Genomic DNA, 15916 nt, shown 5'->3' with positions numbered 1-15916 from the left:
CATATCCACATAAGCCTGTTACTACAGCCATAAGAGTATCTGATTTTACCTGTCTCAGGGCTGCTGATCCCTTTTTTCGTGCCTTTGCCAGTCGTAGTCTAGACGTTCTAATGCATGCCTGGCTGGTCTCCCACAGTCTGCACTCTGTAAATTTGAGGTTGTCCAAAACTGGCATCTAAACTCCTATCAGTGCTATTTACTTTTAATTCCTGTGGTTGCTGACCTTCATTGGCTTTCAGTTAGGCAACAACTTGATTCTAAAGTTCTCGTTTTTGTTTCCCTCCAAGGCCCTTTCTCTCCATATTTCTGTAATATTCTTCAACTCCAAAACACTTCAAGTGAGCTCCATTTATTTCAGTCTCATCTTTTGTGACTCACTGACCATGGGTAGCCCTGCCTGTGATTGCCTAGGCCTTTTTCTCTGAAATTCCCTCTCTATATCTCTTCATCTTTCTAGTGTTTTCTTTAAGGCATTTCTTAAAACATATGCCTGCTTGGTTTCTTAATGCTGTGACTTATGTAGGGATATTTATGTTAAAGGCCTTGTATAAATACAGTTTGTTGAAGCAATTCTCATTTTGATGAATGTCCCTAGATTTATTTTCGTCGAATCTAAGTTGGCCAAAATGTATAAAGTTTTGCAGGACTGTTTTTCAGTCGTTATTTGTCATGTTTTCAGATCTGTACCTCTATCTCTTTAATTTTTTTTGCCCGTATATCAAACCTTGAATTCCACTGTTACCCTTCCTATTTTTTAATGGCAAATAAAAGCAATACATTTATAATGCGCCCTGATGATTGACACTCTTGAAATAAAGTCCTTCAAGTTTGTGCCCAATTCCTATAATTCCCTGCAAGGCCTGAAATATATGACAAGCTTTGCAAGGTAATAATATCTTTTTTTTTCTAATTTCAGTCCTTAAATGAAGAAAAAGAAACACAGAGGCGCTATTATGAAGAAGAGATAGAAAATCTGCAGTTTAAACTTGAAGAGGAAACTAGATATCTAAGAGAGACTTTAAGAACCAGTATGGAAGAGTTGTCTCAAATACATCAGTCAACATTAGAATCTGCTCAAGACACACATGAAAGAGAAAAGAAAAAGTTGCGCTTGGTTAGTTGAAATTATAATCTACAAATACTTATGGTGCCTTAATATTGTAGATCCAGAAATGAGTGATGAGACAGGATTAACGAATGATCTCATAGTAGACATCCTCCAGGCAAGAATGATCGCAGCATGAACAAATCTTGCGTTCATTTTGAGGGTGGGAAGGAAATTACAAAGGTATGAATGCAGAGTTGGCCACAATGAACTGGAAAAATAGGCTGGTAAGATAAGATGGTAGTTTACCAGTGGCATACATTTAACGTCTTAATTAATTACTCACAACAAAGAGAGATTCCATTGAGAAAGGAAGACTCAGTGGATGGTGTATAATTGCTAAGTAAGGTAATTATATATACTATAAATTAATAGAAGAGATGATTCGTGGTAGGCCAGAAGATTTCAAAGCAGCAAAACGTGATCTCAACAAAAAGAGACAGAAATTAGAATGTATAAACAGCAAGTGAGGTTTATGTAAAATAGTATAAAGAGGAGAGCCTGGAGGCCTGTCGTCAGCAGTATTCCACAGGGATTCGTTCTGGATCCTCTTTTGTTTTCCATTTATATAAATGATTTGAATAGAATATAGAATGCATGGTTAGTAAGTTAGCGAATGACACCAAAATCAGTGGCATAGTAGACAGTGAAGAAGATTTTCTAAGATTACAGGGGGACTTTGATCAACTGGGTCAATGGGATGAAAAATAGCTGTTGGAGTTCAATCTAAATAAATGCAAGGTATTACATTTTGATGAAATAAACAAGGACATGACTTATTCAATTAATCGTAGGGCCTTGGACAGTGTTGTAAAGAACAGAGGGATCTAGGGTTCAGGTACATAAATCTTTAAAGTTTGCGTCACAAGGTGGTGAAGAAGGCATTTGGCATCCTTGCCTTCATTGCTCAGTCCTTTGAGTACAGGAGTTGTGAAGTCATGTTGAGGTTGTACAGGACATTGATGAGGCCTCTTCTGGAATACTGTGACCAGTTCTTGTCACCCGATTATAGGAATGATATTGTTAAGTAGAGAGGGTTCAGAAAATATTTACCAGGATGTTGCTGAGAATGGGAGATTTGAGTTATAAAGGAAGGCTGGATAGGCTGGGACTTCTTGCACTGGAGTATAGGAGGCTGAGAGGAGACCTGATAGAAGTTTATAAAATAATAGGACGTATAGATAAAGTTAAAGGTAGTTGTCTTTTCCCGAGGCTAAGGGATCTCAAGACTTATTGGCACATTTTTAAGGTGAGAGTGGAAAGGTTTAAAAAAGACATGAGGGGAAAATGTTTTACACAGAAGGTGATTCGAATGTGGAATGAGCTTCCCGAAGAAGTGGTGGATGTGGGTATAATTACAACATTCAAAATACGTTTGGATAAGTACATGAATAGGAAAGGTTTAGAGATGGTTCAGGAGCAGGTAGGTAGGACTAGTTGAGTTTGGAATCACATGGCATGGACTGGCTGGACAGAAGGGTCTGCTTCAATGCTGCATGACTCAGTGACATTACTGTTAGACTGGGTCTGTGGCCAGCGTTGAGGGTACCAACAAAAGGAGACAAACATACTTGACCTCATCCTCACCAATCTGCCAGTCACGGATGCATCTGTCCATGACAATATTGGTAAGAGTGACCACCTCACATTTCTTGTGGAGACAAAATCCCATCTTCGCATTGTGTTGTGTAGCACTATCGCCATATTAATGGAATAGGCTTGGAGCAGATCTCGCAAATAAAATCCGGGCATCCGTGGTCAATGTACTTTCTAAGATACTCGGGTGCAATAATATATCACCCTCCCTTGACACTGTGAATGCCTCTTGTGTAATAAATTTTTATGTGGCATTTTATTGAATACTTTCTGGAAATCCAAATACAGTGTGTCTACCAGATTCATTTTCCCTGTTGGATCCTCAAAGAACTCTGGTAAATTCATCAAACATGATTTCCGTTTTACAAAACCATGTTGATTCTTTTTAATCAAGTTAAGTTTTGCTGAATGTGCTGCCCTTTTTTCCTCATTAATGGATTCTAGCATTTTCCATCAGTTTCACAAAAGAAAATACTCTAGTAAGATAATGAGATGAGGGCTCCAATTTCTCTCCAAATGATGGGTTCCATTCTAGGGCTCTAAAAAAGTAGCTGCAGAAATAGAGGATGCACTGGTATAACCTTCCAAAATTTGCTACTTGCTGTCTAAATCCCAATAGATTGGATAACCTCTATTCAATGCAGACAGAAGATAAAACAATCAGAAACTATAGACCAAGATAACAAAGTGTGAAGCTGGATGAACACAGCAGGCCAAGCAGCATCTCAGGAGCACAAAAGCTGATGTTTCAGGCCTAGACCCTTCATCAGACCAGATAGCTGCATGTTTGTGTTATGCAGTAAAGTTTTTCACACACACACACACACACACACACACACACACACACACACACACACACACACACAATAAAGTGAACTCCTGACAGTCTCTTTATAATCAACAAGTAACAATTTCTTTGCCTAACTATTGACAGTGAACAAGTTAACAGAACTGTTAACAAACTGAACAATTTCTCCATAACTACTAACTGTTCCCAAACAAAACAAAATTCTAATGGTATCCTGTTCCAGTAGGTACAAGTCCTCCTTAAATAAAGCAAATCAATTTTAAAAGAAAAACTTAAAACTTAGTCTCTCCGTATAACAGCCAGGATATGTCATCCAGAATGCTCCGCGCTCTCTCTGCTGTTCCTGGTCAGGAACACCTTTTTTCATTGACTTCTGATGTCGGGAATGCCTCTCTCCATTGACATCTTGTGTCCAGAATGTTAGCTAAGAGTGCTGCTATACCTTTAGTTAAATGATGGTTATTCTGAGAGTTTAGAGAATTCTGTGACAGTCAATGATTTTCTCTTTAGAGCTGATGGCTTGTTAACTCTAGTAGATGGCACTTGCTCTCTCACCAATTTTCAAAGGCCCTCTTCTTTTATATCCCCGATGACCTATGAATTTCTTACAGTAGGATTGGTTCTAGGTTGTCAAAATCATCAGATTTTTTTAAAATTAAATTGGTTTTTACTCTATAAATGCCTGGCTTAAGTTAATTGTTTGATTTTTGCAACTGGTTGCCTTAAAAAACAACAAAGACTACTGCCTGGGTTGTTAACCACATAGCCTTTGATAACAATATTTCAATTTCAGGAGCTCTTTGTGCACCTGCATGCTTTTTTTAAATCTACAAGCCTAAAAAGTACACACCATCTTTTAAAGGGACCACACAATCCACACACCCCTCACCCAATCACTTTACAAACATCCAATTCTAACATCCTGCTTTCCAATTTATAAATACTCTACCTAACTTCACGTTATCTGTTATTCAGAAATTGCTGGAATTGTTATTAAGGGAGTAGTTGACCGAGTTTTTAAAAAAATCATAATACTGTCAGATGAAGCAAACATAATATTATGAAAGAACTATCACAGAAGTGTTACATTGCAAAAGGAGACCTTTTGACACATTGTGCCTGCAGTTATTCTATTATTGAGTTCTGTTCTCCTGCCTTCTTCCCATATCCTGAACACTTGAACCTGTCTTCTCCAGATTTCCAAGCAGCGCATTCCATACCCTAATTATGTGCTATGTGACAAAGATTTTTCTCACGTTATCGTTCTTTTTTCTTCTACGAATGTGAACTTCTTCATACCTGCTGTATCCAGTCAGATCATGATTTTGAAAACCTCCAACAAGAATTGTCTTTGCCGCCTTCTCTCCAACAAGAATAGTCCAAAATTCTTCAATCCATCCTCAACAGAGTTTTATTATTCCTAGAATTATTGGCCCTAATAACGAGAGGATTTGTGTTCAGGGACAGGGATGTCTTGCTGCAATTGTAGAGGACCTTGGTGAGATTGCACCTAGAATATTGTGTGTAGTTTTGGTCACCACGTCAGAAGATCGATGTTCTGGCTATGGAGGGAATGCATCAAAGGTTTACTAGACTGTGTCCTGGGATTGCAGGATTGGAGTGTGAAAAGGTAGTGGATCAGTTAGGACTGTTGTTGAGACCATCATTATTTATTGTTTATTTTCCTGAATTTTGATTTGGAACTGAGTCGAAGTTGAGAATCGAATTTTGAACAGCACCTTATTTTTAAAAAAGGAAGAGAAAACTAAAGGCTGATGCTTGCTGTTGGGAACTGACCTAGAAACACAATGGAGGTTAATTACTGCTCTGAGAACGCTGTCAATGAAGTGCTGTTGTGCCCTTGTATTGGCAGCTGGTTGCATGTTGAATAGTTAGGTTGCCGTTTGACCAATTGACCTTTCAATGTGTTCTTTTTATGTTTATCTCATTTGGCTCACCCAGCAAGTTTAAGTTTACTACCTACACTGGCAACAGCGGAAACTATTGCTTATACTTTTATGAAGTTTATAATGAAGTTTTCCGTTAAGCACCCTGTCTGGGGGACTTCAAAACTTGGTGACTGTTCACATCCAGTGTAGCTTCTGAGCTTCACTAGACCATGACAGCAGGGTATCGAAGCTTGCAGGGAAGCTGCTCACTTTGGTCCTGAAGTTTGCAGCTGTTCCACTGCACCCATTTGGAGTTCTGGAGAGATGTTGGAGCAGTGGTAAAATCACTGGGCTAGTATTTCAGAGACCCAGGCTAATGCTTTGGGGATATGGATTCAAATCCCACTATGAGAGCAGGTGGAATTTAAATTCAATTAATTAATTCATGATATAAAGCTAGTTTCTGTAATAGTGAACATGAAATTATGAATAATTATTGTAAAACTGTATCTGGTTCATTTGTGTCCTTTCGGGACTGAAACTGATGCTGTTACCTGGTCTGACCGTGTGACCATAGACCTACAGTAATGTGGTTGGGACCATCCAGAAGTTACAGGACAAACCATTCATTCAATTTGGGATGGGTAACAAATGTTGGTCTTGTCAGTGAAGCCGTATCCCATGAAAGTGGTCCAGATATACTGGCAGGGCAGAGAAGGTATTTGTTTTTGTGCAGAATGTAGGTTCATGAGATTCAGATCTTGTTAACAGCCATGTTAATGATACAAGCAGATTAAAATAGTGAACTATCAACTGTCATTTTTTTCTGTTTGTATTTCATTTCTGTGCTATCAGGTTGTTTTCCATTTGAACAGTTTTGCAATGTGTGGAGCTGAAAATGTTGGCAAGCATTTCCTCCTCTTTTTAACCACTGTGACCCCATTTGGTACTTGAAATGGGTTGGAGACAGGAATGAGCGTGTGATTGGGGCAGGGGGAGGGTGTGGGAGATATGTAGATTTGTGATAAGCATGAAGGAACGTGGGGTGACAGCGCACTTTGAATCTGGGGGAGTCAGGAGGGTGATGAGAACCCTGTGAGAGCAGGGGATAGGAGAAATGCACCAAATCAAATTGAAGTAGAAAGCATAATTTTGCCACTGAATTTTTCAAGCCAGCAGTGGGCTTTAAGGATTGGGCAGTTAAGCCATACCTAATATTCAAATAAATGTGATGATTTAAAGGATCCCCGTTGCTGTTAGCACTCATTTTAGGGCTCCACAATAGCTGTTGCTGCCTCGGAATTTGTGACCCGAAAGTTTATGCCCTTGATTTCATTTGGATGCAGTTAACTCAGTTTGGAATCCCTTCTGTAGACAAAGTAAAAGTTTGATAATTCATCGTAATTCACTAAAGTCTACCCTGAAAATGATACTTTTGAAATTCTGCAGGAGAAATATATATGTGCGCATGAAATCACATTTAAAACGCCTCATCTCTAACGATATCCTTCCTCTTTTAGGAAATGGACCAAAATCTTGAGAAGGAACGGCTGCGAATGGAAGACGAGAAAAATCAGTTAAAACAGCAAATGGAAAACCTGCGGGAAGAGTTGACTGCCAAGTTAAATACAGCCAATCAAGAGGCAAGAATCAGATTGGTTATGTTGCTGTGCTTAGATATGATTATGCAATTAAGGAAAGTTATTATTTCAGAACAACAAAACTCTCCCAGATCTCTGAGCTTTTCTGGAAAATTGCTCTATTCAGTACCATACTGTTCATTAAATACACTACAGTATATATAATTTTGGGAAAAGAAATGGAAGCTGGATGCTTGTGACAAATGGAAAATTGCCAACATGGTTAGATGAGGAAAGTCTGTGCAGTCTAAAGTTTGATATTGAGATCAACATCTTGTTGTTTGATAATGATACTTGAAATGGCATAACATAATATACAAAACAGTGGGACAAGCACTGGAAAGTAAGAAAGGTGTGGATTTACAATAGATTTGTTGGAACAGACTTGATTGGGTTGAAGGGCCACCTCTCCTATGTGGTTCTTTAGAACAGTCATAGGTAAACTGAGCTGCAGCATAAATAGCTATTACATAATTGAATGGTAAGGGCTCTTGTGGTAAATCATGGAAACCCTTTAGTGCAGAAACAGGCCATTCGATCCATCAGATCCACACCGACCCTTGGAAGATCATCTCATACAGATCCACTCTCCCAACCTACTCCTCTAACCCTGCATTTCCCATGGCTAATCTATAGTGTGTACATTTCTAAACAATATGGGCAATTCAGCGTGGCTAATCCACCCAGTCTGCACATCTTTAGACTATGGGAAGAAACCGGAGCACCCAGCAGAAACCAACACGGACACCGACACCGACATGGGGAGAGCATGCAAGCACCACACAGACAGTTACCTGAGGGTGGAAGTAAACCTGAGTCCCTAGTGCTGTGAGGCAGCAGTGCCCTGGCGGGTTGTCGTGGTAACATCCCTACCTCTGAACCAGGAAGTCTGGGTTCAGGTCCCAACTACTTGTCATACAGTGTCTGAACAGGATTGTTAAAGTAACCATAATTGAATGATCAACCAGGCTTGAAGAACTCATTGGCTTACTCCTGTTCCCATCTGCCCAAAATAAATTGAGAAAAATGAGGAGGCTCATTGTGAATTATTGGGACGGGTTTTGCGCTGAGCAACTCTTTAGACTTGCACCTGCCTAGACACTTTATATGGGCATTTGCAAGGCAATTTGTTGCCAGTCAATTAATCATAAACAGAACATCCTCAAAGGAATCTCTTCATTCTGTCTGAGTAGAAGCATTGACTGTATTTACGTATTTACTCGTTAGAATATCTGGAATTAACAGTCTCATGATGACCATGAATCCGTCGCTGATTGTTGGAAAAATCCATCTGGTTCACTGACATCCTTGAGGGAAGGAAACTGTCATCCTTACCTGGTCTGGCCTACATGTGACTCCAGACCCACAGCAATGTGGTTGACTCTTAACTGCCTCCTGAGCACTTAGGAATGGGCAATAAATGCTGCCTAGCCAGAGACGTCCTCATCCCCTGAATGAATAAAGGAAAGGAATTAATTAGATTGAAGAATTGTTAATGAGCAACACAAAGAACATGGCAACAATAATTCAATTTCAATCAGCCACAAAAAGTAATAAAGAGAGGGAAAGTAATTTTACATTAACAGAAATGAAAGACATAAAGTAAAATAAGATGTGTTTAATTTTTAAAAATCCACCAATAATGGAAAGCTAAAGGAATGAAAGTTCATGTGTGTAAAAGTTCATTTCAGTTTTGGAGAGATTGTTTGGCAGCAATTAAAGCAGACCACGCTATTTAAGAATAATATACTAGATTGGATAAGCTCTTTACTTTGGTGCATTCAAAGCATAATAAATGGAAGTAGAAGTGTCAAACTTTGTCCTTCGGCACATTGAATACCGTATCAGGTGTAATGACATGTATTTTAGTGCAGTTCTTAAAGCAAAGGACAAGAAATTTCCTGATTTGTGTTTAACTGTGCTTGTACAGTTGCCAGAAGTTGCTTCGTGATTTTGCACAAGTGACAGTATTCTGGATTTTATTAAATCGAACATAGAACATGAAAGCAAAGAGTTATAAATGTTTGGAAACAACTTGTTTGGAAATGTTATGACACACCCTTGGAGCAGGTAGAACTTGAACGTGGACCTTCTGGCTCAGAGCTAGGGATACTACCACTGAGACACAAGCCCCTTTTTTTAAACACATTGGTTACCAGTAAAATTATTTTCAATATTCCAAACTGAAGAAAATATAATTTTCAGAAATAATTTGACCATCTTTCATTTTTTCATATGTGAAACTCCATCTGTTTTGGCTAATTATTTATTATTAAATTTAAAATTTGCCTTTGAATCCCTACAAAGAAATTGTTGGAATTATGTTTGTTATTTTTGTTGTAAGGATTCCAGTCCTTTTAGACAGTATCTGCGTTTGTAGAAAAGAAGTTGTGCAATAAAATTGTTTGTTCACCTCCAGTTTAAATGCCACTTTCACTGATGTACTCTGACACTGATGTGGAACTGATTAAAGTCCATTTCCACTGCAATTATTTTGGGTTTTGAGCAAACTAAGCGGTCTGACAGGAGAATATAGAGTTTGATTAAAATCATTCTTTTCCTTTTTAAGGCACCTGCTCTATTTCTCACCCCTCTCCATGATAAGAGAATCAACAACCATCTTGAGAATGCTTTAACTGCCTTTAAGCCAAATTGTCAGAGGCTCAGCAGTTTTAGCAAATGCTGTATTTTGTTTGTCAAATATGTGGGTGCAGGTTTGAAGGGCTGAAGGACCTGTTCCTATGCTGTATTGTTCTTAGTTCATTTAGGCATTCTATGACAACCATCACTTAAGCAATTGGTTCTTCTGAAGGAGAGTTTTGAGGTTTATCCCATTATCTTGCACAGCACCAGAGGGGAGCGAGATATCATGGACTAGGCAGAGGTCTGGAATGTGGGGCGGTATGATGCCTTACTTCATAAGTGCCAACCTGAAGCTAAGTCGGGTGGCTGGCAATCCCTTTAATTTTTGTGAGGCTTGTGCTGAACTCTGAGTAGTCTGAGGAGAGTATTTCAACCGGAGCATGCATTGAGATTAGGTTCTTCGCTGTGTGTTTCTTCACAATTAAAAGTATATCTTTACATTATTTTGCAATTACATGCATTCTACATGCCAAAATAAACAAAATTGTGGGTTCAACTCAGAAGTCTGGGGACCTATTTAGTGGCGGCAATATGTACACTAAGTATAATGTAACCCAAAAAAATGACACTAATACTTCATTTACTCCTTTGTTTACAGCTTTTTGTGCTTATCCTTATTTGCTGCAACACCGCAACAAACACAGAGTAATGCTGGAGCAATTCAGCATGTCTGGCAGTATCTGTTGTGAGACAAACAGAATTAATCTTTTTGAGTCCAGTATGACTCTTTTTAGAACCCCAGTTCCCCACTTTTGCAGCTCTGAAGAAAATTTATACTCACCTCAAATTTTAACTCTGTTTCTTTCTCTTCAGATGCTGCCAGAACTGCTGAGGTTCCCCAACATTGTCTCTTTGTTTCAGATTTCCAGCATCTGCGATATTTTGCTCTTAATTGTATAGTGCATCCAGGTTGATATTTTGTTTGGATGAAAGTTATGACCTAATTCGCATCAGGTTGTCTAAGTAATCTATTTCAACACTATTTTTGGCTGTGGATTTTTTCACGTCCATTAGGCTGAATCCATACTCATGATCAGCACTTAATGTCTGAAATGTTGCATAATTGCCCCGATGAATGGGCATTTTTTGAAATTGGTTGACTTTTAGCTCTAACTTTATTAAATCCGGATGTCTGTATAGACTCTGTCTGGACATTTTCCACAGGCGTAAATTTGTAATTGGAGCACTGTTGACAAATCCTTATGGCCACACTGACGTTATAGTTTGGTGTAAGAGTGAAATATTTTGATATCGAAGTGAATTTGATATCAACATATCAAATTATAATCAGTTATTTTGGCATTTGCACCCTGATAAAATGCATGCCAGTCCAGTAATTACATTTCGGAAAATCTACTATCCCAAGTTGTCGCAAAGGAGTTAAATTAATTGTATTAGTGTCAACATAATTGTCCAAAGCAATCAAAACCTTCTTAATGACTTCAATAAAGATATTTACCTAGATACAGAGTCTTCAGTTTATTGAAACAAAAACAGGAATTGGTAGAGAAACTCAGCAAGTATGGAGCATCTTTAGAAAATGTTCTGTTAACATTTTGAATCCAGTGACCAGTATCTACAATTTTTTGTTTTACATTTGTTGATCTTGTTCTTTTGCAATTTGTACAAAGAATTTCTAGTTCAGCACTGTCAATGCAACATGATATTGCACTTTTGTGAACATTTTTTGGGCAATATTTGTTTATTAAGTTGTGCAATTATTAATTTGCTCTGTGTAGTGGTTGATTAAGACGTAGAAGTTTTGCATTCATGCACTTATTGCAAAGTATCTCAACTGCCACTTCATTCAGAGGTCAAAATGCCACTGTACCACACTCCGTTACTTAGGACAATTCGAAGAATTTTCCATTCTTCCCAAGTGACCTGTTGAATATTGTATGCTTGATTGTATGTTCTTAGAAGCTTTTTAATATTATACACAATTCATGATGCTTGGAAGTATCAACTATTCCAAGAATTTCGGTGCTGTTTTGTCAAATGCTCAGTTTTAGTAATGACACTATTCCGTTTTCTTTCCAAGCAAAGAAGCTCTGTATGATGTAAGCATTACCATTTTCTGTAAATCAAGGTTAAATTAACACAAAATAGCTTGATTGCTATGTCAGTGGAGACACTGTTGCAAGCAGTTTAGTTTCAAACTTCCTGCAAAGACTCTTGCAAACAAATTCAGATTCTAGTTGAAACTTGATGTCCAAAATCAACATCTTTATACTGAACAGCTCTGCCATGTCTACTGTTAATGTAAGAAAATGTGATTTGCACCGTTCAGCAAGGAGCTGTTTCTATTTGACGATGTTAATACACTCTGCAAATTTAAAGATGTAATTCTTACACTAGCTCTCAGTAATAGCTGCATATTTTGCCACGTGATCTGAATGTCTTGAGTGGAAAACATGAATACATTCACCTTTACTTCAACTACAGCTTTCACTATATCAGTGTCTTTTTTGTGCTTTTTACACTCCACCCATATCTGATGATCTCTTGGTGTTTTGGGTTAAAATTCAATTTTTATTGTCGATTCATAAATAAATAACAGAATCTATATGGATTTTTTGTTTCAAATGCTCCTTTAGGTAATCCAATTTGAAATTTTACCATGTTTTTCTTATACTTAGCTTACCATTTACTGTAGAAAAAACAGTGCATTTGGCACTAAACTAAAACAAAAGAATGGCGGACACTGGAGATCTGCAACAAAAACAAAAATTGCTGTTGAAACTCAACCGGTCTGGCAATTTGTGTGGGGAAAGCAGAATTAATGTTTTGAGAGGAGCGACTCTTCAGAACTGTTTATAGCAAGGTAAATATAGTATTTATACTGAAGCCGAAGTGGGGAGAAGAATTTGGGGGAAGGGGGAAGGGATGAGTTGAACGAATAGGTGGAGATGGAGCCCAGAGAGAGAGAAATGAAAGGGGGAAGGTAAATGTTAACACTGCTTTCTTCCCACAGATGCTGCCAGACCTGCTGAGTTTTTCCAATAATTTCTGGTTTTGTTTCAGATATCCAGCATCTGCAGTTCTTTGTTTTATTTTCATGTTTACCTCACTGCCAGGTATAGTCAATTTGAAGTTCTGCTCCTCTCTCCAGCAGAGTTTCTAACCTTTCTCTTGTTCTCCACCATTATTTTCATTTTCACTTTTAGTGTTTGACAAAGCCTTTGCCAAAACTTGCTTCCATAGCCACATCTCATTCCTCAGTGACTGCCTCCAGCTCACTCACCCCATGTGAATTTCCACTGAAGTTTCATTTTTCGTGTTTTGAATCCGCGTAGGATCACAGGTATCTACATGATAAACAATGCTTCTTGGACAGCTGTTCTCTCTTCATCCTGAAACCTACACTTAGTGTTCTGCTGCACCATATTAACATTCTTGACTTTGTCTCCATCAACACCACCTGATACTGTCTCAGAGCTGTCCTGCCTTCCAGCTTTATTTCATTCTCATTTGATGTGCTAACAAGAAACGCTTTCTATTCCTTTCAGGCATTAATACAAGCTGAAACAATTCAGTGTTATCCACAACCCTCAGGAACAATGCTCATCCCCCTTTCCCTCTAATTACGTCCTTTCCCTTCATCCCACCACTTCTTGGGTATTTACTATCCCTTCTGACCTTCCGTGCTCTGTTGCTGAATGTTCTGTCATCAGCTTAGGTTTTAATTTTATGCCTCTGCGCCCCCACTTGAATGAATTTCAGGCACGGCATGATGTTGAACCTTTCTTCAGTTGGCTCCATCCCTAATCTTTTGGATAGGAGTCCTCTCCCAATCTTACAGATCCCTTCATCCACCTCCAACACTCTCCCTCCACACGTACCTTTTCCTCAGGTGTTTTATCTACACTTGACTTGTTAATTGAGAACTGTCGATAAGACGTTGGTTGCCTCAATTCCTTTGCTCCCACTTACCCATTCCAAACTATCTCCTTCTGAACTGACTGCACTCCAACCTTGACTTTGTAATTAAGTCTGCTGACAGGTGTGGTGCTGTTGTTGTCTGGTGTACTGACGTCTACATTTTGGAGGCTGAGCACCAGATCTTAGACACCTCCTCCAATCTTCCTCTAGAACATGACCTCACATTTAAACATTAGGCAGTTGTGTCCATTAGGCTGTCACAAACCTCACCTGATCTCGAGATCTCCCCACAAAAGCTTCTGAGCTCATAGACTCCCCCAACCCTGTACAGCCCTCTTCTACCTTCTCAAAGCCCACCAACAGGATGGCCCAGACAGACCCATTGTATCTGCCTGTTCCTGCCCACAGAACTTATTTCTACCTCCTTTGATTTTATTTTAATTCCCTTTCCAGTCCCCTTATTTTGACGTCAGTTTCAGAATTTCCAGTTTACAGGGTCCAGCCACCTTCTCCTTGGATGTGCAAACCCTTTCCACCCCCATCCATTATAATGATGGTCTCAGGGCCCTCAACTTCTTCCTGGAAAAAAGGCTCGAACCGTCCCCATCGACCACCAACCTCCTCCACCGCGTCCTCACTTTGAACAAATTCTCCTTTTAATTCCTCATTTTTTTGAAGTCAAAGTTGTGGCCATAGGTACCAGCATGGGTCCCAGTTATGCCTGTGTCTTCATGAGACATATGAAACATTCCTTGTTCCAGTCCAAATCCAGTCCCCACTCTCTGCTCTTATATCGATGATATCCTTGGTTCTGCTTCGCTCTCGCTCTCTCTCTTTCTCTCTGTCTCTCATCATTATCACTTCCTATTTCCACACTTCCCTCACCTTAGTTCATTTCTGACTCCTCACTTCCCTTCCTCAACATCGGTTTCCATCTCTGGGTATAGGCTGGCCATCAATATACACTGCAAACCCACTGACTCCTATGATGGCGCTCTGTATTGCTGACATTGTTACACTGCAACTAATCTTGTAACTGAAGAAGTGGTACTTTGTACCTGCATGGCACTGTAGGTGGCCAGTTATCAAGTTTTCATTTCTACTTCTTTGAGTACATGTGACAATAAAGCTAATTCAGTTCAGTTCAATTCACACAGTCCCCTCAACTATGCATCCTCATACCCTGCTTCCTGTAAAGACTCTATTCCAGTCTTCCAGCTTCTCCATCTCTGTTGCAGTGAAGATGGTTATCTAAGAGTACAAAGAGATCTTGATCAATTAGGTCAATGCCCTGAGGACTGCCAGATGGTGTTTAATTTGGATAAATGTGAAGTATTGTGTTTTGGTCAAACAAACAAGGGCAGAACTTATACAATTAATGGTAGGGCCGTGCGTAAGACCATAAGACATAGGAGTGGAAGTAAGGTCATTTGGCCCATCAGGTCCACTCCACCATTTAAATCATGGCTGGTGGACATTTCATCACCACTTCCCTGCAGTCTCCCCGTAGCCCTTGATTCCTTTTGAGATCAAGAATTTGTTGATCTCTGCCTTGAAGGCATCCAATGTCCCAGCCTCCACTGCACGCTGCGGCAATGAATTCCGCAAGCCCACCACTCTCTGGCTGAAGAAATGTTGTCTCATTTCAGTTTTAAACTTACCCCCTCTAATTTAAGGCTGTGCCCACGGGTCCTAGTCTCCCCGCCTAACGAAAACAACTTCCTAGCGTCCACCCCTTCTAAACCATACATTATCTTGTAAGTTTCTATTAGATCTCCCCTCAACCTTCTAAACTCTAATGAGTACAATCCCAGGATCCTTAGCCATTCATCATACGTTTAACCTACCATTCCAGGGATCATCCGTGTGAATCTCTGCTGGACACGCTCCAAGGCTAGTATGTCCTTCCTGAGGTGTGGGGCCCAAAATTGGACACAGTATTCTACATGGGGCCTAACTAGAGCTTTATAAAGCCTCCGAAGCACATTGCTGCTATTATATTCCACCCCTCTTGAGATAAACGACAACATTACATTCGCTTTCTTAATCACGGACTCTACCTGCAAGTTAACCTTTAGAGAATCCTGGACCAACACTCCCAGATCCCTTTGCACTTCTGATTTGTGAATTTTCTCACCATTTAGAAAATAGTCCATGCCTGTATTCTTTTTTCCAAAGTGCAAAACCTCACATTTACTCACATTGAATTTCATCAGCGTAGTGTAACACTTGCACGTTTACTTCATCCTCACCATCTAAGGCCCTGGACATACTCTCCTGGTGAAGCACCTGTACTTCACTCAATCTGTTCTTTTGTATTTGCTGTTCACAATGTGGTTCCTCTACATGAGGG

The 15916-nt window shown here is 39.4% G+C and overlaps 1 protein-coding gene across 9 annotated transcripts in view; it reads left to right on the top strand.

Annotated features, from left to right (window-relative positions):
• The window catches only part of fam184ab (family with sequence similarity 184 member Ab), a 179730-nt gene that overhangs the window by 72599 nt on the left and 91215 nt on the right, over positions 1 to 15916 (top strand). For all 9 annotated transcript variants that reach the window (XM_059645379.1, XM_059645375.1, XM_059645376.1 and 6 more), the window contains exons 5-6: positions 917 to 1114; positions 6919 to 7041. In XM_059645379.1, the coding sequence (XP_059501362.1) occupies positions 917 to 1114; positions 6919 to 7041 (321 nt within the window). The remainder of the gene's footprint in view (positions 1 to 916; positions 1115 to 6918; positions 7042 to 15916) is intronic.

The sequence above is a fragment of the Stegostoma tigrinum genome, chromosome 4 (genome assembly GCF_030684315.1).
Source record: "Stegostoma tigrinum isolate sSteTig4 chromosome 4, sSteTig4.hap1, whole genome shotgun sequence".
Lineage (NCBI taxonomy): Eukaryota > Metazoa > Chordata > Chondrichthyes > Orectolobiformes > Stegostomatidae > Stegostoma > Stegostoma tigrinum.
Note: the sequence above shows the minus strand (reverse complement) of the source record. Positions and strands in the feature narration are given on the sequence as shown.